At 42.1% G+C, this 20,738-nt stretch overlaps 1 protein-coding gene across 1 annotated transcript in view; it reads left to right on the forward strand.

Moving 5' to 3' along the window:
• nsun3 (NOP2/Sun RNA methyltransferase 3) overlaps positions 1 to 20,738 on the forward strand; it is a 70,978-nt gene that overhangs the window by 36,930 nt on the left and 13,310 nt on the right. Inside the window, exons 4-5 of the mRNA XM_070892909.1 lie at positions 5,504 to 5,658; positions 15,442 to 15,563. Coding sequence (XP_070749010.1) covers positions 5,504 to 5,658; positions 15,442 to 15,563 — 277 coding nt within the window. The remainder of the gene's footprint in view (positions 1 to 5,503; positions 5,659 to 15,441; positions 15,564 to 20,738) is intronic.

The following is a 20,738-nucleotide window of genomic DNA, read 5'->3' on the forward strand; positions in this document are numbered from 1 at the left end:
CGGGATGGCGGGACTGACCTATCAAGAAAGACTGGATCAACTGGGCTTGTATTCACTGGAGTTCAGAAGAATGAGAGGGGACCTCATAGAAACGTTTAAAATTCTGACGGGGTTAGACAGGTTAGATGCAGGAAGAATGTTCCCAATGTTGGGGAAGTCCAGAACCAGGGGACACAGTCTAAGGATAAGGGGGATGCCATTTAGGACCGAGATGAGGAGGAATTTCTTCACCCAGAGAGTGGTGAACCTGTGGAATTCTCTACCACAGAAAGTTGTTGAGGCCAATTCACTAAATATATTCAAAAAGGAGTTAGATGAAGTCCTTACTACTCGGGGGATCAAGGGGTATGGTGAGAAAGCAGTAATGGGGTACTGAAGTTGCATGTTCAGCCATGAACTCATTGAATGGCGGTGCAGGTTAGAAGGGCCGAATGGCCTACTCCTGCACCTATTTTCTATGTTTCTATGTTTCTATTAAGACCTCCCTGCTTCTATATTCAAATCCCCTAGCTATGAAGGCCAACATACCATTTGCCGCCTTTACCGCCGACTGCACCTGCATGCCCACTTTCAGTGACTGATGGACCATGACACCCAGGTCTCGTTGCACCTCCCCTTTTTCTAGTCTGCCGCCATTCAGATAATATTCTGCCTTTGTGTTTTTGCCCCCAAAATGGATAACCTTACATTTATCCACATTATACTGCATCTGCCATGTATTTGCCCACTCACCTAACCTGTCCCAGTCACCCTGCAGCCTCTTAGCGTTCTCCTCACACTGCCACCCAGTTTAGTGTCATCCGCAAACTTGAAGATATTACACTTATTTCCTTCATCTAAATCGTTAATGTACATTGTAAATCTACATTACTATTATTCCCATCAACCTTTACAATTAAAATGCTATAACTTGTACATGTATTATAGAGTCTGACAATTATTTCCTAGTAATCACTGCTGATAGACTTGCAGTGATTATGTCCCATACTTTTATCCTTCAGTCTTTCACCACATGCTGCTGCTTTCCGCTTATGTCAGCTAATCTAAGCAAAAAGAAAAGGGATCTCAAATCAAATGAAACCCTCTATATGGAAAACTACACAGCGTATACATAGTAAAATGTAATGGATTCCATCATCATCATCATCATAGGCAGTCCCACAGAATCGAGGAAGACTTGCTTCCACTCCTAAAGTGAGTTCTTTGGTGGCTGAACAGTACAATACGGGAGCCACAGACCCTGTCACAGGTGGAGCAGACATTCGTCGAGGGAAAGGGGGAGGGGTGGGACTGATTTACCACACGCTCCTTCCGCTGCCTGCGCCTGACCTCTTCACGCTTGCAGCATTGAGATTTGAAGAGCTCAATGCCCTCCCGGATGCACTTACTCCACCTAGGGCGGTCTTCGGCCAGAGACTCCCAGTGTCAATGGTGATGTCGCACTTCACCAGGAAGGCTTTGAGGGTGTCCTTGTAAGGTTTCCGCTGCCCACCTTTGGCTCGTTTGCCATGAAGGAGCTCCGCCTAGAGCAATTGCTTAGGGAGTCTCGTGTCTGGCATGCGAACTATGTGGCCTGTCCAGCGAAGCTGATCAAGTGTGGTCAGTGCTTCAATGCTGGGGATGTTAGCCTGGGCGAGGACACTGATGTTGGTGCACCTGTCCTCCCAGGGGATTTGCAGGACCTTGCGGAGACATCGTTGGGAATATATCTCCAGCGACTTGATGTGTCTTCTGTACATCGTCCATGCCTCTGATCCATACAGGAGGGTGGGTATTACTACAGCCCTGTAGACCATGAGCTTGGTGGTAGGTTTGAGAGCCTGGTCTTCGAACACTCTTTTCCTCAGGCGGCCAAAGGCCGCACTGGAGGCGATGTTGAATCTCCACATCAATGTGTGCCTTTGTTGATATGAGGCTCCCGAGATATGGGAAATGGTCCACGTTGTCGAGGGCTGTTCCGTGAATCTTGATGACGGGGGCAGTGCTGTGCGACAAGGACAGGCTGGTGGAGGACCTTTGTCTTACGGATGTTAAGCTTAAGGCCCATGCTTTCATATGCCTCGGTGAATATATCGACTATATCCTGGAGGTCAGCCTCAGAATGTGCGCAGAAGCAGGCGTCCTCCGTGTACTGCAGCTCAACGACGGAGGTTGGGGTGATCTTGAACCTGGCCTGGAGGCGGCGTAGATTAAACAGCTTCCCACTGGTTCTGTAGTTTAGTTCCACTCCAGCGGGGAGCTTGTTGACTGTGAGGTGGAGCATGGCAGCGAGGAAGATTGAGAAGAGGGTTGGAGCGATGACGCAGCCCTGTTTGACCCCGGTCCGGACGTGGATTGGGTCTGTAATGGATCTGCTGGTAAGGATCACGGCCCGCAATTCGTTGTGGAGAAGGCAAAGGATGTTGACAAACTTTTGGTGGCCAAAACGGAGGAGGACACTCCATAAGCCCTCATGGTCGACAGTGTCAAAGGCCTTTGTAAGATCAAAAATGGACATGCATCAGGGCTGGCGCTGCTCCCTGCAGTTGTCGTGCTGCAAATATCATATTGGTTGTGCCCCGTTGGGGACGAAATCCACACTGTGATTCCGGGAGGAGCTCTTTGGCCACATGGAGAAGACGGTTGAAGAGGACTCTAGCGACAACCTTCCCAGTGGCTGATAGCAGGGAGATTCCCCTGTAGTTGCCGCAGTCGGACTTGTCCCCCTTTTTCAAAATGGTCACGATCACTGCATCTCTGAGATCTCCCGGCATGTTCTCCCTCCAAATGAGAGAGATGAGGTCATGTATCCGCGCCAACAGCGCCTCGCCGCCATACTTCAGCGCCTCAATAGGAATTCCATCCGCACCTGTAGCCTTGTTATTCTTGAGCTGTTTTATGGCTTTGCCTATCTCGTACAGCATTGGGGTTTCACTGAGGTGGTGGCGGGTCGCATGCTGTGGGATGGAGTTGAGAACACTCGAGTCAAAGGCAGAGTCTCGATTGAGGGGATCTTCAAAGTGCTCCTTCCAGCGGGCCCTGACAGCCTCAGTGTCCTTGATGAGTGTTTTCCCGTTCTTGGCCAGGAAGTGATGTCAAGGCAATAATTTCATTTTAGAATTCAGGTGACTAATAAATCACTAGAACTTTGCATTTGTGGTTCATCTCATTCCAAACCCTCCAATATTCTGTAATCATGCAGGATTTCAGACACGATTTCAGACAAGAAAATCAATAGTCTGAAATCCGGAATCCTCGACCGAATCCGTGCCAGATTTTGGGTATTCACTGTTCAAAACCCGGCCCGGTTTCTGTCGAGGATTCCAGATTTCAGATTATTGGTTTTCTTGTCTGAAATCTGGAAAAACTCAAAAACCGGCACGGACTCAGTCCTGAGGATTTTTCACGTTGTACCTGTATTAAATTTCATGACCTTGGGATGTCCAAACACAAATAAAAAGAAAAATGGGAGTGGGGTCCACTCCTAAGAAAGCACATGCAACTATGAAGTTCTTTTTGAAGTGTAATCACTGTTGAAAGAAAGATTTGCATTTACATCGTGCCTTTCATGACCTCAGGACATCCCAAAGCACTTTACAGCCAGTAAAGTACTTTTGAAGTGTGGTCACTGTTGCACTGTTATAATGAAGGAAACACTGCAGCCAATTTGCATTCTGCCAGGTCCCACAAGCCACAGTGAGATACATACTGTTTTTGGTTAAGGGATATATAGGCCAGGACACTGAGAACTCTCCAGCTCATCTTCGAATAGTGTCATGGAATCTTTTTATGTCTTCCTAAGATGGCAGATGAGGCCTCGGTTTAACATCTCTGACAGTACAGCACTTTCTCAGCAGTGCACTGGAGTGTCAGCCTGGATTATGTGCTCAAGTCTCCAGAGTGGAACCCATGACATTCTGACTCGGGCACTGGTCCTACTACAGAGCCAAGGTTGACACATAATGGTGTCCTTGGGAGGATGGGTACAGAAGGTTTTAGTTTTATTGGGCCCAAGTTTCCACAAGAAAGAAAACGGGCGCCCCTCCGAGCTGGGCGCCCGTTTTTCGCGCCTAAAACGGCGCCTAAAAAAATCCTCGGTATTCTCCACCTACTTACAGGTCCTCTGGCCCTCGGCGCAGCCAGCACGAGCTGTGGGGGGGGCGGAGCCAGGTGCAGTAGCTCCAGGCGCCGAACTGTGTGGGAGGGGCCCGAAGCACGCAGCCCCTAGCCCTGGCTGAATGGCCTCACTGGGGCTGCGTGAATAAGGCTCCTCCCACGGCTAGCTCCTGCTCCCCGCCCCCGACAAGACCCGACACCCGGTCCCCCCCCCCCCCCCCCCAGCCGACCTGACACCCGCTCCATCCACCCCCCCACCCCTGTCGACCAGACTCCCGCTTCCCCCCCCCCCCCCCCCCCCGCCGACCAGACCCGACCCGCCACCCGCTCCCCCCGACCCGAGACCCGCTCTCCCCCCAACCCCCCCCCCCCCCGAATGACCCGACCCGTGCTCCTGTTCCCCGACCTGACCCGCACCCCCCCCCCCCCCTACTGGACCCGACTCCCGGACTGGATCCGATCCGACCTGACCTCTCCCTTCCCCACCCCCCCCCGCTCTCTCTCTCCCTCCCTCCCTCCCCTCTCACTCTCTCTCCCTTCCTCCCCTCTCTCTCCTCTCTCCTCTCTCCTCTCTCCTCTCTCCTCTCTCCTCTCTCCTCTCTCCTCTCTCCTCTCTCCTCTCTCCTCTCTCCTCTCTCCTCTCTCCTCTCTCCTCTCTCCCCCTCCCGCTCAGCGACACAAACGGCTTTCTCCCCCCCCCCCCCCCCTCCCGCTCAGCGGCACGAACGGCTGCAGAATTCTCCCTGGCTGAAGCACTTTCACACAGGTAGGAAGATGGTTTATTTAATCTTTTCTTGGCTTATAAATGTTTATTCAGGTTGGATTTATTTGTATAATATTTGTAGAAGTATAAATAAGGATTTATTGTCGAATTTAATGAGTTCCCTTCCCCCCACCTCCCCCCCACCTCGTTCTGGACGCCTAATTTGTAACCTGCGCCTGATTTTTTAATGTGTAGAACAGGTTTTTTCAGTTCTACAAAAATCTTCACTGGCTCCATTCCACTTTAGTTTGGAGTACATTTTCACTGTGGAAACTTTCAAATCAGGCGTCAGTGGCCAGACACGCCCCCTTTTGAAGAAAAAATTCTGTTCCAAAGTAAAACTGTTCTACCTGACTAGAACTGCAGAAAAAAAAATGTGGAGAATTGCGATTTCTAAAATAGTCCGTTCTCCACCAGTTGCTCCTAAAAATCAGGCGCAAATCATGTGGAAACTTGGGCCCATTATTGCTACACTTGTAAATTATTTCAGTTTATGACATTTCATTAAGTACATTTGCTAAAAGTCATGTTTTGTTTTCATATTGCTGGAACAAATGTTCTGTGTCCATTGGAATTTCTTCCTTGACTCTCAGGGATATGTTTGGCCCCCTGTACAATCACATTTGATTGTCTTTTTTTTTAAAGGTCATTTTCTCTGCAATGAACATGACAGCTTGCGACACAAATGGCTGAAGCAAACACTTGACTCTTTTGTACCTGAGGACTTGAGGTGCACAATTTCTGTGGCTGACCTGGATGGCAGACACATTGGTCCACAGCAGCCACAAATGTATGACAAGGTGAGGCTGCATTTTGATTATGTTTTGCTAGACAGGTGCAAACACACTGGTTTTAAGACAGTTGCTGTGCTGCGGTGACATAGCTCATTGAAGCCTCAAAATGCAGCTCTCCAGAATAGTGAGACATAGATTTATACATGTGGACCACACAGCACAGAGTTGATGATTTTTGCTGTACTGATTTTAAGTAGAGGCTAGATGATACAAGTTTTTAAAAAGTTATTGATGTATAAGAATATTTTATATATTTTAAAGTCTCTGCAAGGATTTACTTTCACAAGCATACATTCTATTAAAATAGAGACCATAAAAAAAAAAGATTTCAGAATTATCTAGAGTACAACAGTCAGTATGACTTCAGAAGGGGAAGATCCAGTCTGGCCAAGCTCCTTAACCTCTATGACATAAGAATATAAGAAATAGGAGCAGGAGTAAGCCATTTAGCCCCTCAAGCCTGCTCCGCCATTTAATAAGATCATGGCTGATCTGATCATGGACTCAGCTCTATTTCCCTGCCTGCTCTCCATAACCCTTTATTCCCTTATTGCTCAAAAATCTGGCTATCTCCACCTTAAATATATTCAATGACCCAGCCTCCACAGCTCTCTGGGGCAGCGAATTCCACAGATTTACAACCCTCAGAAGAAATTCCTCCTCATCTCAATTTTAAATGGGCGGCCCCTTATTCTGAGACTATGCCCCCTAGTTTTAGTTTCTTCGATGAGTGGAAATATCCTCCCTGCATCCACCTTGTCGAGCCCCCTCATTATCTTACATGTTTCGATAAGATCACCTCTCATTCTTCTGAACTCCAATGAGTATAGGCTCAACCTATCTTCATAAGTCAACCCCCTCATCTCTGGAATCAACCTAGTGAACCTTCTCTGAACAGCTTCCAAAGCAAGTATATCCTTCCTTAAATACGGAGACCAAAACTGCATGCAGTACTCTAGGTGTGGCCTCACCAATATCCTGTACAGTTGTAGCAGGACTTCTCTGCTTTTATACTCCATCCCCCTTGAAATAAAGGCCAACATTCCATTTGCCTTCCTGATTACTTGCTGTACCTGCATACTAACTTTATATGTGTCGTGCACTAGGACCCTCCCTCTGTACTGCAGCATTTTGCCGTTTTTCTCCATTTAAATTATAATTTGCTTTTCTATTTTTTTCTGCCAAAGTGGATAACCTCACATTTTCCCACTTTGTACTCCATTTGCTAAATTTTTCCCCGCTCACACAGCCTGTCTATATCCCTTTGCACATTTTTTGTGTCCTACTCTTAATTTGCTTTCCCACCCATCTTTGTATCATCAGCAAACTTGGCTACATTACACTCTGTCCCTTCATCCAAGTCATTTAATATAGATTGTAAATAGTTGAGGCCCCAGCACCGATCCCTGCAGCATCCCACTAGTTACTGTTTGCCAATTGGAAAATGACCCATTTATCCTGACTCTCTGTTTTCTGTTAGTTAGTCAATCCTCTATCCATGCTAATATATTACCCCCAACTCCCTGAACTTTTATCTTGTGCAATAAACTTTTATGTGGCACCTTATCGAATGCCTTCTGGAAATCCACTGGTTCCCCCTTACCCACCGTACTCGTTACATCCTCAACGAACTCCAGCAAATTTGTCAAACATAATTTCCTTTTCATAAAACCATGCTGACTCTGCTTGATTGAATTTTGCTTTTCCAAATGTCCTGCTGCTGCTTCCTTAATAATGGACTGAAGCATTTTTCCAATGACAGCTGTTAGACAAAAAGCAGGAAACTATGTCTGCCTCCTTTTTTAAATAGGGGCATTACATTTGCGGTTTTCCAATCTGCTGGGACCTCTCCAGAATCCAGAGAATTTTGGTAATTAGAACCAATGCATCCACTATCTCTGCAGCCACTTATTTTAAGACCCTAGGATGCAAGCCATCAGGTCCAGGGGACTTGTCCATCTTTAGTCCCATTATTTTACCGAGTACTACTTCTTTAGTGATAGTGATTTTATTAAGTTCCTCCCTCCTTGTAGCCCCTTGATTATCCACTCTTGGGATGATTTTAGTGTCTTCTACCACGAAGAGCGATACAAAATATTTGTTCAAAGTCTCTGCCATTTCCCTGTTCCTTATTATTAATTCCCCAGTCTCATTCTCTAAGGGACTAACATTTTACTTTCGCCACTCTTTTCCTTTTTATGTATCTGTAGAAACTCTTACTATATATTTTGTGCTCGTTTACTTGCATAATCTATCTTCCCTACCTTTATTTTTAGTCATTCTTTGCTGGCTTTTAAAAGTTTCCCAATCCTCTGGCCTCCCACTAGTCTTGACCACTTTGTATGCCCTTGTTTTCAATTTGATACCGTCTCTTATTTCCTTAGTTAGTCATGGATGGTTACCCCTTTTCTTACAGTCTTTCCTTCTCACTGGGATATATTTTTGTTGAGAGTTATGTAATATCTCTTTGAATGTCTGTCACTGCTCATCAACCGTCCTACACTTTAATCTATTCTCCCAGTCCACTTTAGCCAACTCTGACAAAGCAACAACCCAAGTGAACTGTGGAAAACTCTATCACCACTTCCAAAAAGGCATTTGACAGAGTAGCATGCAAAAGGCTATTAACTAAGCTCAAAGCTGTGTGAGGAATCGGTAAATCTTGGGAATGGATAATGAGTTGGTTGATTTCTACTCTTCAATGAAAACTTGTTAAAGGAGTTATGTTAGTGTATGGTGGGGTACTGAGTTGGGTGCTCCAAGGCTCACTGTTGAGACCATTTATTATTTCTAATTTAATCAATGACTAGAATTCAGAAACTCAATGGAAATATTTCCTAGCAGAAAGGATAAAAAGGACTGTCGATAGGACTTTAAACTAAACTAGTAAGAAAAGGGGAGAGATCTGGTGAAAATGACATAAGTCTGAAGAATTAAGAAATGAGAGTAAAGGTCAGGCGAAGGTAAGGAACAAAGGTAACAAACAGTCAGAACAAATATAGTTATAAACTAGAAGTCTATAAAAGGACTTAAAATTAAATGAAAAGGAACAACTACCTAAAGACAAATTAAACTGCCTCTACAGCAATGTACACAGCATGCTAAATAAGATGGAGAAACTGGAAGTAATAATCCATAGTGAGGACCCAGATGTAGTAGGAATAACTGAAACATGGCTGCATAAAGAAAAGGACTGGCAACTAAATATTGCAGGTTATGACATAATCAGAAAGGATAGTGAAGGAAAAAGTTGGGTAGCTCTACTAAGTAGAGATAACATAATGGCAGTAGAAAAAAGGGACATAACTAGCAGAAGATTAGAAATAGCATCCATGAAATAAAAGATAAAGGATCAATCACACTAGTAGGGTAGAGAAATATGTCAGCAAATATGTGAAATGAGTAAAGGACATAGAATAGTAATGATGTGAGATTTTAACTACCCATAAATCTTCAGACCTTCTATAGGATACCGCATATTAGATCCATGATTAAGGTCAGAGTATGTGGAGTCAGGGGACAAGTAGCAGAATAGATACCAAGCTAACTACAAAACAGAGAGTAGGGGGTTAAAGGTAGTTACTCAGATTGGCAAATGGTGGGAAGTGGTGTTCCACAAGGATCGGTGCTGGGACCACTGTTGTTCACATTTACATCAATGATTTGGGCTTTAGAATCGGAAGTAGAATTTCAAAATTTGTGGATGACATCAAATTGGGCAGTGTAATTAATACAGAGGAGGACTGCGACAAAATACAGGAAGACATTAGTAAACTTGCAAAATGAGTGTGTAATTAGCAAATTAACTTCAATACAGATAAGTGTGAGGTAATACATTTTGGTAGGAAGAATAAGGTGGCCACATATTCCTTGTAAAATAAATTCTCAATGGGTTCGAGGGATGTAGGTTAATAAGGCCATAAAAAAGCAAACAAAGCACTGGGGTTCATTTCTGGAGGGATAGAATTGAAAAGTAGAGAAGTTAATGTTAAACTTGTGTATAACCTTGGTTAGACCACATTTAGAGTACTATAAACAGTTCTGGTCTCCATATTTTAAAAAGGATATGAAGGCACTGGAGAAGATACAAAAAAGATTCGCTAGATTGATATCAGCATTAAGAGATTATAGCTGTCGAGAAAGACTGGGGCTCTTTTCTCTAGAAAAGAGAAGAGTGAGTGGTGACCTGATAGAGGTCTTTCAGGTTTTGATAGGGTAGACGTAGAGAAGATGTTTCCACTTGCAGGCGAGACCAGAACTAGAGGTCATAAATATAAGATAGTCACTAATTAAAAAATAAAATAAAAACACAGTAGGAAGTTCAGGAGAAATTTATTTACCCAGTGAGTGGTTAGAATGTGACACTCGCTATCACGGGAGTAGTTGAGGTGAATAGCATAGATGCATTCAAGGGGAAGCTAGATCAGCATGAGGGGGAAAGAAATAAAAGGATATGTTGAAGTTGATGAGTGGGAGGAGGCTCATGTGGAGCATAAACATCGGCATGGACCTGTTGGGCCGTATGGCCTATTTCTGTGCTGTTAATCCTTTGTAAAAATTCTTCAAATTTATAGATGATACCAAACCAGGAGGGGCAGTGAAATTGAAGGCAGGACCTCATAAATTACCAAAAGCGTTGGACAAAATATAAATATGGGAAGAATGATGACAGATGAAAATGCAGACATGTTAAGTACTGTACATTAGAAGGAAAAATGGACAATAGCATACTCCATGAATGGTATAGAAATAGCTAAAGGTGACATTGAAAGAGACCTTTGAGTGTTCTTAGACATGGCGCTCAACATACACTGCAATTTAAAAAACCTATACCGGTAGAATGTTGAACTACGTAGCTAAAACAGTGGAATATATGTCAGAGGAAGTTGGAATTAAACTCTACATTTCTCTAGTCATTTTGCCCCTTGAGTACTGTGTCCAGTTCTAGTTGTCAAGAAACAAGGGAGATATTTAAACATTAGAGCAGAGCAGAGAATATTCTTAGTTTCAAAGGTCAAAGTTATAAGGGAAAACTAGAGAAACTCTGAGCCAGAACTTGGTGGCCTTACTGCCCACTACCGCTGGCTGCCGCCGGGTTTTTTGGGCAGTCTCCCTTCGGTGCCATTTTCCACTAAGCCTCCTGCCGGCGGGAGGGGAGGACCGCTGGGAACTGCCCGCTCATGGCTGCTAGCGCGCAAGTGTCCTCCCGCCCACCTAGCTGCCAGGAGTCGGCGGCAGCAGGGGGAAGGACCACTGCGTGAAGGCAGGTCTAACCCCAACGGTAAGTAAGAAGACCTCCAAAAAAAAAAGATTAGTGAAGGTGGATGGGGTCCCCTGAAGGTTTTCCAGTGGATTTTTTTTTTGTGTAATTTTTTTATTTTTTTAAATGTTCCTCCCTCCCTGGGCTCGACTCAATCCTTGGCAGCACTTTGGTGAGGATCACATTTGCCACCGAGATTGGGAGCTCCCGCCCGCTGCTGCCCATATTCACGGCATAAGTCGTTTTCTTTTTGCCGCCGGGCAGTCTTTCAAGAACTTTTTCATGAAACTCCCGCCCAAAGTACCATCGGGTATCTCGGCAGTCCTTTGGGCGGAACTTGGCTTCCACCAAGTTTGGACCCTCTGTTTTTCAGCCTGGAAAGGAAGTGCCCAAGAGGTGATATTGTAGAGGTATACAAAGTACTTACAAGTATGGTTACTTTTTATTAGATTGCGAGAATAGAGCAAGGGGACATAGTAGTAAAAGTTACATTTTTAAGACTGATAATCGGGAAATGCCTCTCACAAAGAGTGATCAACATATGGAATGGACTTTCAGTTTGAGTCGTAGAAGCATAAGCATTTAAGAACCAATTAGATGCTACATTGGGAGGTCTTTTCTGGATGGATGTACTCAGATGGGCTAACTGGTCTTCCTTACTTGTTGTTATCTTATGATTTAATCACATTGTGACAAAGCACAATACTGCATGCAAATACAATGAGGTTTTTCAGTTTAGACTCTTTCTAAGTACTCTGGTGTGCCAATATCAGATTTTTAAAGAGAGCTCTATATTGCCAAGTAAGTAATTACCTATAAACTTGCATTTTCCTCTGAATGGTTGTGCAAAGATATCTGATGCTTAGCTATTTAGCACTGAATTTATCTCCTACTTAAAAATAAAGTTATTCAGGAGTGATTCTCCTTGCAATTTACATATGGATATGTTTAGTATGTAGAATAAAAATATTTTATTCTATCATGTGATATATAAAATAAAATATTTTTATTTAAAATGTATTATTTGATTCTATTGGAGACTTTTGTTAATGTGAACAGGATATTGTCTAATGGCTTTAGCTTCTCAAGTGTTTCTAAAGAAGCAACATTAGAAAATAGATGCAAAATGGACTCCAAATGATATTTTAATAATTTGTTTAGTTACATTATGGCAAGTTTGGTTTCAATCATTGCATTTAAAATCAGACTTGTGTGCATGTGTGAGCAAAGCACTTCACTCATGTTCGCGGTGCATATTTGTAAATACAGCAAACTCGATGCTGGAGCCCCACCCATGACTGGTTTTGGATTGGATAAAAGATGGTAACTCAACACACAATAGAAATATATAAATGCAAAGATATGATTTTGTGCATAGTGATGTAACAATACCATAGGAGGTGAATAAGTTTTGTGTTATTTCCAATCCTTATTGGTCCCGCAACTGAATTTCTCATTAAAAAAATCATTTTTGTGGCAGTTCAGAACTCCTTAAAATGGTAGATCTATAAATGTTGCCTAATTTGGGACTAAAGTCAGTTGTTGTCAGGAATTAAATGACATTCTGCAATCAGTCAACATCACATTAAGTATCAGACTTCTGTCTATATGTAAATAGGATCATTGATTCTGTGGTGAATTTTTGAATATCCATGTTATATTGATTTTAACCACATGGGGGTGCTCAGTTGTCAGGTTTTACTCAACATTTCTGTTTGAGGGAAATGATTCTACTTCCTTGTCTGTGTACACATTGTACTTCTGCTGGACACATCAGGGTCAAGCAATCAGTCCAAGCATGGATAAAATACAATTGAATTTTATTTTATAGTTTCACTAAAAATATAACACTAAATTTGTTTTAAATAGTAATATTAACCTTCATTTAAGATGCTTTTCAAATTAATTCCTTCTTGCTGTTCATTATTTGTAAATTATGGGGAATTAAATTTCATTATTTACACAAATGACATGATCTTAGCACTGATGATACAACCACTTCACCCCTGTACAACCCTGTGCCTTTTTCATAAATTTGTTGTCCAGACTGCTGGACTTTATTTCAAGGACTAACTTGAGTGCAGCACTGCCAGAAGTTATGCTTTGCCAGTATGCGTAAGCCACACTAGTAGTGGCCCTTGTGCTTTGGGGATATTGTGCCATGTTATGTTGTCAGGGGAAAAAAAATCTTTTATCATTTTCCCAATAGACAGCCTATCATCAACAGCAGTCAAAGATGCGATTAACCAAATAATGAGTTTCCCAAATGTCTCCGTTCACAGTTAACTCTTAGAACTTCTTCTGAGTAGATGCTTTATTGTCTCTGAGATGTGGTTTGAAATTGCTCCTCCAAATTCGCTTTTTACCTGAGATTGTAGGGCCCTAGACAGTTATTTTTCTTCAGTTGTCCTTTTTGATATCCCAGCTTTGTCTGTGATGTGTCTCTTTATCTAGGTCGCCATGTTCACTTTTTGAAACAAATCTCCAGACACGCTTCATCCCAGAACACCTTGAAGTAGTGTTGATAACCTCAGAATTGAGAATCTCACTGTTAATTAATGTATCCATTTTCAGCAACTCTGCAGTTAGAAATAATTCTTGTTTGTTTGGCAGTCTTCATAGCTTACTTTTGAGGGGGGTTTACCAATTCTACACTATACAATTACTTAATAAAAGGAAGAAAAATAAGTAAGTGTCTTATCACATCTTCTGCACATTCCAGTGCTCTTTACAACTATGGATTACTTTTTTGAAGTGTAGTTACTGTTATATATGTAAACACTTCAGCTAGTTTGTGCACAGCAATTTATTTTTGGGGCTATTAGTTAAAGCAGGAATGTTGGCTAGGTCACCATCCTGACTAACATCCTGCTCCTCATAGAATAGTGCCATGGGATCATTTACATTCACCTGAACAGGCAGATGGGACATCAGGTAAACATTTCAGCTGAAAACTGGCATCTTTGACAATGCAACATTCTGTCAGCACTACACTGAGTGTTAGCCTAGATTATTGCTAAAGTTTGGAATGACGCTTGAAACCAGCACCACCAGACTTGGGTTAGAGCGCTGACAACTGAGACAAGTTGATATTAAAGTGTGAAGAGGATAGAAACATAGAAAGAAGGTGCAGGAGTAGGTCATTCGGCCCTTCAAGCCTGCACCACTATTCAATATGATCATGGTTGATCATGCAACTTCAGTACCCCATTCCTGCTTTCTCTCCATACCCCTTGATCCCTTTAGCTGTAAGGGCCACATCAAACTCCCTTTTGAATATATCTAACGGACTGGCCTCAACAACTTTCTGTGGTAGAGAATTCCACAGGTTCGCAATTCTCTGAGTGAAGAGGTTTCTCTTCATCTCGGTCCTAAATGGCTTACCCCTTATCCTTAGACTGACCCCTGGTTCTGGACTTCCCCAACATCGGGAAAATTCTTCCTGCATCTAACCAGTCCAATTCTGTCAGAATTTTATATGTTTCTATGAGATCCCCTCATTCTTCTAAATTCCAGTGAATATAAGCCTAGTCGATCCAGTCTTTCTTCATATGTCAGTCCTGCCATCCCGGGAATCAGTCTGGTGAACCTTCGCTGCACTCCCTCAATAGCAAGAATGTCCTTCCTCAGATTAGGAGACCAAAACTGCACACAATACTCAAGGTGTGGTCTCACCAAGGCCCCTGTACAACTGCAGTAACACCTCCCTGCTCCTATACTCAAATCCCCTCGCTACGAAGGTCAGCATGCCATTTGCTTTGTTTACTGCCTGCTGTATCTGCGTGCCTACCTTCAATGACTGATGTACCATGACACCCAGGTCTCGTTGCACCTCCTCTTTTACTAATCTGTCACCATTCCGATAATAATCTGCCTTCCTGTTTTTGCCATCAAAGTGGATAGCCTCACACTTATCCACATTATACTGCATCTGCCATGCATTTGCCCATTCACTTAACCTGTCCACGTCCCCCTACAGCCTCCAAGTATCCTCCTTGCCACCCAGTATGGTGTAATCTGCAAACTTGGAGATATTACGTTGAATTCCTTCATCTAAATCATTAATGTATATTGTAAATAGCTGGGGTCTGAACACTGAACCCTGTGGCATCCCACTAGTCACTGCCTGCCATTCTGAAAAGGACCCGTTTATTCCCATTCTTTGCTTCCTGTCTGCCAACCAGTTCTCTATTCACGTCAATACATTACCCCCAATACCATGTGCCTTAATTTTGCACACTAATCTTTTGTGTGGGACCTTGTCAAAAGCCTTTTGAAAGTCCAAATACACCACATCCACTGGTTCTCCCTTATCCACTCTACTAGTTACATCCTCAAAAAATTCTAGAAGATTTGTCAAGCATGATTTCCCTTTCATAAATCCATGCTGACTTGGACCGATCCCGTCACTGCTTTCCAAATGCGCTGCTATTACATCTTTAATAATTGATTCCAGCATTTTCCCAACCACCGATACCGTTTTTGGGGTAGTTTTTCTATTTTCTTACTAGTTTGTTTTGCTTTTTTAGGTGCTAGTGGACACACCATGTTCAAATGACCGAAGTTGGCTGTTCTCCTCCGATGTCCTTCAGGCTCGCATGAGAATTACACACAGGCCTAATCTACCAGTTTTGCAGAGGCAATTACTCAGGTACAAGAGGAATACCCTTAAAGACCATCTGTTCATGTTTTACATTTTAAATGGAATAATTGTCCAATATTTCAGTGAACGAGTGGTCAATCTATGGAACAGATGCCCTAGAGAGATGGTGGAAGCAGTTAGTATTGATTCATTCAAATGTAAATTAGATAGATTTCTTTCAGAAAAGAACATTTTGAGATACAGTAAATGAGTAATTTGAGACATGATATGTGGTAAGTGTAGTAGGCTTGGGAGGAAAAAGGTGACTTTGGACCGATGGTTCGCAAAACTCTGCACCATTGGGGGGTTTCCTTGTCATTTCTGAGTCTGTTGTAGACTTGTTAATAGAGATTGATTGCTATAATTAGTCAACATCTCCACAATCATCGCATCATGTGACGACCAGGATGATAGAAGGTGAACTAGATGGACCGTGGTCTTTTTTCAACTTGCAAGTCCTATGTTTCTGTTGGAAACCAGAAACCAGTCTTAACCTTACTTAAGATCTCATTCCAAGAGACAATGGCCTGCCCAGGCTATTCTTTTTCATTTTGCTTTCAGATGATTATACAGTACCAGTTGAGACAGTAGGTAGCTTATATGTAACCATATGATATTTGTCTTAATTTGGTCTCTAGTATTATTCACCAGTACTAAATCATGCAGCTTATTATTTCTATCATATGACTTATTACATTTATTTCTCATGCCTCTTTTTCTTTTTGTTCAATTATACTTTAACTCAATTTTATATTGATTTTAATTCTCAATGTGGATTTGAAGTTAAAAATTTCTGCCAAAATGGATGATAACACATTCTATTTGATTGTCATGGCATTGATTATTATTTATGCTCTGTAATTATACTGCTGTTTTAATTCTAGCATGTTCTTTCAGATGGCTAGAAGGGGAATGTTATTCCAAAAATATCTCTATAAACACATTAGCATAGTGATTTTATTATTTTTCAAGGCACTTTATGTACTGTTACCTGACTTCACTTTTTATAGGATACGAATATACGAAACTAACAGGAATAGACCAAATGGTACATTGAGCACGTCCCATATAGTTGTGATGCCTTATGCATCATAATACTGCCTCTCCAGACACACCCAAAGCCATGTAATCTCCTGTGAGAGACAGATTTTGATGATTTTCTTCTTTTAATTACAGAAACTACCTTGTTTTAATTCAGTTATTGATTGTAAAACAACTGCAATATGAAGTTTAAATTGTGTAATTGGAATGAGGTGAAATAAGAAAAGAACTAAACCACAATATGTAAAGTAACTTGTTTGTGAGAAATGGGTCTTGCATGGTCTTTTACAACAATATGCCAGATTTTGTGGTTGAAATAACAGTGAGGCTTTAATGGTGTGATAAGACTTAATTACTGCCAAACAACCCCTCCGGCACTGAAAATTAACTTATACAAGTGTGGAGCCTCATTCCTTCAGATAATTATTGTTGGAGATTTTAAAAATATCAAAAAATTGATTTATTTACAACTTTTTCTTTCTACCTCTTTCATCTTGCTCTCTCAATCCAGTCTTTCCTTCCCCCTCTCTACCTGATTTGACATTGAATTCATATTCGAACTGACACTTCCTGGTTCAGACTTTGTGCTGCTCATTAACAATTCTTCAATCTGATTGGTTAATAGAACATAACATAAGAATTAGGAACAGGAGTAGGCCATCTAGCCCCTCGAGCCTGCTCCGCCACTCAACAAGATCATGGCTGATCTGGCCGTGGTCTCGGCTCCACCTACCCGTCCGCTCCCCATAACCCTTAATTCCTTTGTTGGTTAAAAATCTATCTATCTGTGATTTGAATACATTCAATGAGCTAGCCTCAACTTCTTCCCTGGGCAGAGAATTCCACAGATTCACAACCCTCTGGGAGAAGAAATTCCTTCTCAACTCGGTTTTAAATTGGCTCCCCTGTATTTTGAGGCTGTGCCCCCTAGTTCTAGTCTCCCCGACCAGTGGAAACAACCTTTCTGCCTCTATCTTGTCTATCCCTTTCATTATTTTAAATGTTTCTATAAGATCACCCCTCATCCTTCTGAACTCCAACGAGTAAAGACCCAGTCTACTCAATCTATCATCATAAGATAACCCCCTCATCTCCGGAATCAGCCAAGTGAATCGTCTCTGTACCCCCTCCAAGGCTAGTATATCCTTCCTTAAGTAAGGTGACCAAAACTGCACGCAGTACTCCAGGTGCAGCCTCACCAATACCCTGCATTGTTGCAGCAGGACCTCCCTGCTTTTGTACTCCATCCGTCTCGCAATGAAGGCCAACATTCCATTCGCCTTCCTGATTACCTGCTGCACCTGCAAACTAACTTTTTGGGATTTTGGGATTCATGCACAAGGACCCCCAGGTCCCTCTGCACCGCAGCATGTTGTAATTTCTCCCCATTCAAATAATATTCCCTTTTACTGTTTTTTTTTCCAAGGTGGATGACCTCACATTTTCCGACATTGTATTGCATCTGCCAAACCTTAGCCCATTCGCTTAACCTATCTAAATCTCTTTGCAGCCTCTCTCTGTCCTCTACACAACCCGCTTTCCCACTAATCTTTGTGCCATCTGCAAATTTTGTTACACAACACTCTGTCCCCTCTTCCAGGATATCTATGTATATTGTAAACAGTTGTGGTCCCAGCATTGATCCCTGTGGTACACCACTAACCACCGATTTTCAACCGGAAAAGGACCCATTTATCCCGACTCTCTGCTTTCTGTTAGCCAGCCAATTCTCGATCCATGCTAATACATTTCCTCTGACTCCGCGTACCTTTATCTTCAGTAACCTTTTGTGTGGCATCTTATCGACTGCCTTTTGGAAATCTAAATACACCACATCCATCGGTACACCTCTATCCACCATGCTCGTTATATCCTCAAAGAATTCCAGTAAATTAGTTAAACGTGATTTCCCCTTCATGAATCCATGTTGCGTCTGTTTGATTGCACTATTCCTATCTAGATGTCCCGCTATTTCTTCCTTAATGATAGCTTCAAGCATTTTCCCCACTACAGATGTTAAACTAACCGGCCTATAGTTACCTGCCTTTTGTCTGCCCCCTTTTTTTAAACAGAGGCGTTACATTAGCTGCTTTCCAATCCGCTGGTACCCCCCCCAGAGTCCAGAGAATTGTGGTAGATTATAACGAATGCATCTGCTATAACTTCCGCCATCTCTTTTAATACCCTGGGATGCATTTCATCAGGACCAGGGGACTTGTCTACCTTGAGATCCATTAGCCTGTCCAGCACTACCCCCCTAGTGATTGTCTCAAGGTCCTCCCTTCCCACATTCCCATGACCAGCAATTTTTGGCATAGTTTTTGTGTCTTCCACTGTGAAGACCGAAACAAAATAATTGTTTAAGGTCTCAGCCATTTCCACATTTCCCATTATTAAATCCTCCTCCTCATCTAAGGGACCAACATTTACTTCAGTCACTCTTTTCCGTTTTATATATCGGTAAAAGCTTTTACTATCTGTTTTTATGTTTTGCGCAAGTTTACTTTCGTAATCTATCTTTCCGTTCTTTATTGCTTTCTTAGTCATTCTTTGCTGTCGTTTAAAATGTTCCCAATCTTCTAGTTTCCCACTAACCTTGGCCATCTTATACGCATTGGTTTTTAATTTGATACTTTCTTTTATTTCCTTGGTTATCCACGACTGGTTATCCCTTCTCTTACCACCCTTCTTTTTCACTGGAATATATTTTTGTTGAGCACTATGAAAGAGCTCCTTAAAAGTCCTCCACTGTTCCTCAGTTGTGCCACCGTTTAGTATGTGTTCCCAGTCCACTTTAGCCAACTCTGTCCTCATCCCACGGTAGTCCCCTTTGTTTAAGCAAGGAGAGACACAGTTGCTTTTCCTGTTTACACAGGTCCCGGATGCTCTGTAGAGGGTACTGTGCTTTTGGCTCTTTAATTTACAGCACGTTCCAGTGCAGAATCCCACAGAAACTCAATGGGCAAGTGCAAGTGTAATGGATGGTCACTGGTGTGAGCCAAATCTGGCCCATTGTGTTTTTAATTGAATGAAAGCTTCTGATGCTTTCTAATGAGATTGTGTTCGGTTTTGTAGCAGTATCTTTACAATATCAGCTGCATTTTTGTACACCTTTTCAATATGGACATGATGTAAACATTTTGGCTCTGATTAGAGAATATTACAACCTGTTGGTGAATGTTTTAACTTCCGTTTATCTATGCCAGCCACAATGGTTACCTCTAAAGCCTTAATTTTTATTAAAATTCTGGAAACGTAAACTTCTGGTTATTTGCACCACTGAACAAATTTATCAAAAAATCTTTTACAATTATCTAACATTAAAATATTTATGATATAAAATATTTTAATAATTAAAGAATTTAAATGAATCTTACATTTTCTCTAGTGTTTTATTGGACAGTTTCAAGGGTAAAGTTTAAATAAATAAGGAAAGAACATGTAAAAGGGAATTAATTATTGAAAATTATAGAATACAAATATTTTGGTCATTGATATGATTTGGTTTGTGCAACAAGCAAGTGTACTCTGTTTATAATGTGATTAATGGATTAATTTGCAGTCTTAATATTATATATTACATGTATGGGTTTCTTTGTTGATTTTAGCTGACCTTTGATCATACTTACTCCTCATTGATTCCATTATCATCCACTGAAACCAGCTCTGACACACTGCTAAACTTTCACCATGCAGCCTTTTTTACCTCCAACAACCAATCCATCTACCTGAGATTCAACTTGCCCAGTCATTTGTGAGCAGGGAAAGTACGCAATGAACCCTTACAAGGTTTATCCACATCCTGTTTGACCCTGAGTTGAATGCCATACTCCATATCTGGCCCATCAAGATAGCATTCACCCACAAGCAGAACATTGTGTGACTACCCGCATTCCTTCCGCTCCTGTCAAAAACATAATCCACCTCCTCATCACCTCAAGATCGACTTCTCTAACCCTCTCTTTGAAAGCCCCTCATCCTTAACAAACTACAGTAAATTCATAACTCAACAGCCCATTCCCTCTTCAGCAGGAAGTCCTCAAACCCATTACCCCATATTTTTGCAAAGCTATACTGGCTTCCTGTGCCTCAGCAATTGATTTCAGGATCTTTACCCTTGGCTTTAGGTCCCATGCTGTCCTT

The sequence above is a fragment of the Pristiophorus japonicus genome, chromosome 11, assembly GCF_044704955.1.
Source record: "Pristiophorus japonicus isolate sPriJap1 chromosome 11, sPriJap1.hap1, whole genome shotgun sequence".
NCBI lineage: Eukaryota > Metazoa > Chordata > Chondrichthyes > Pristiophoridae > Pristiophorus > Pristiophorus japonicus.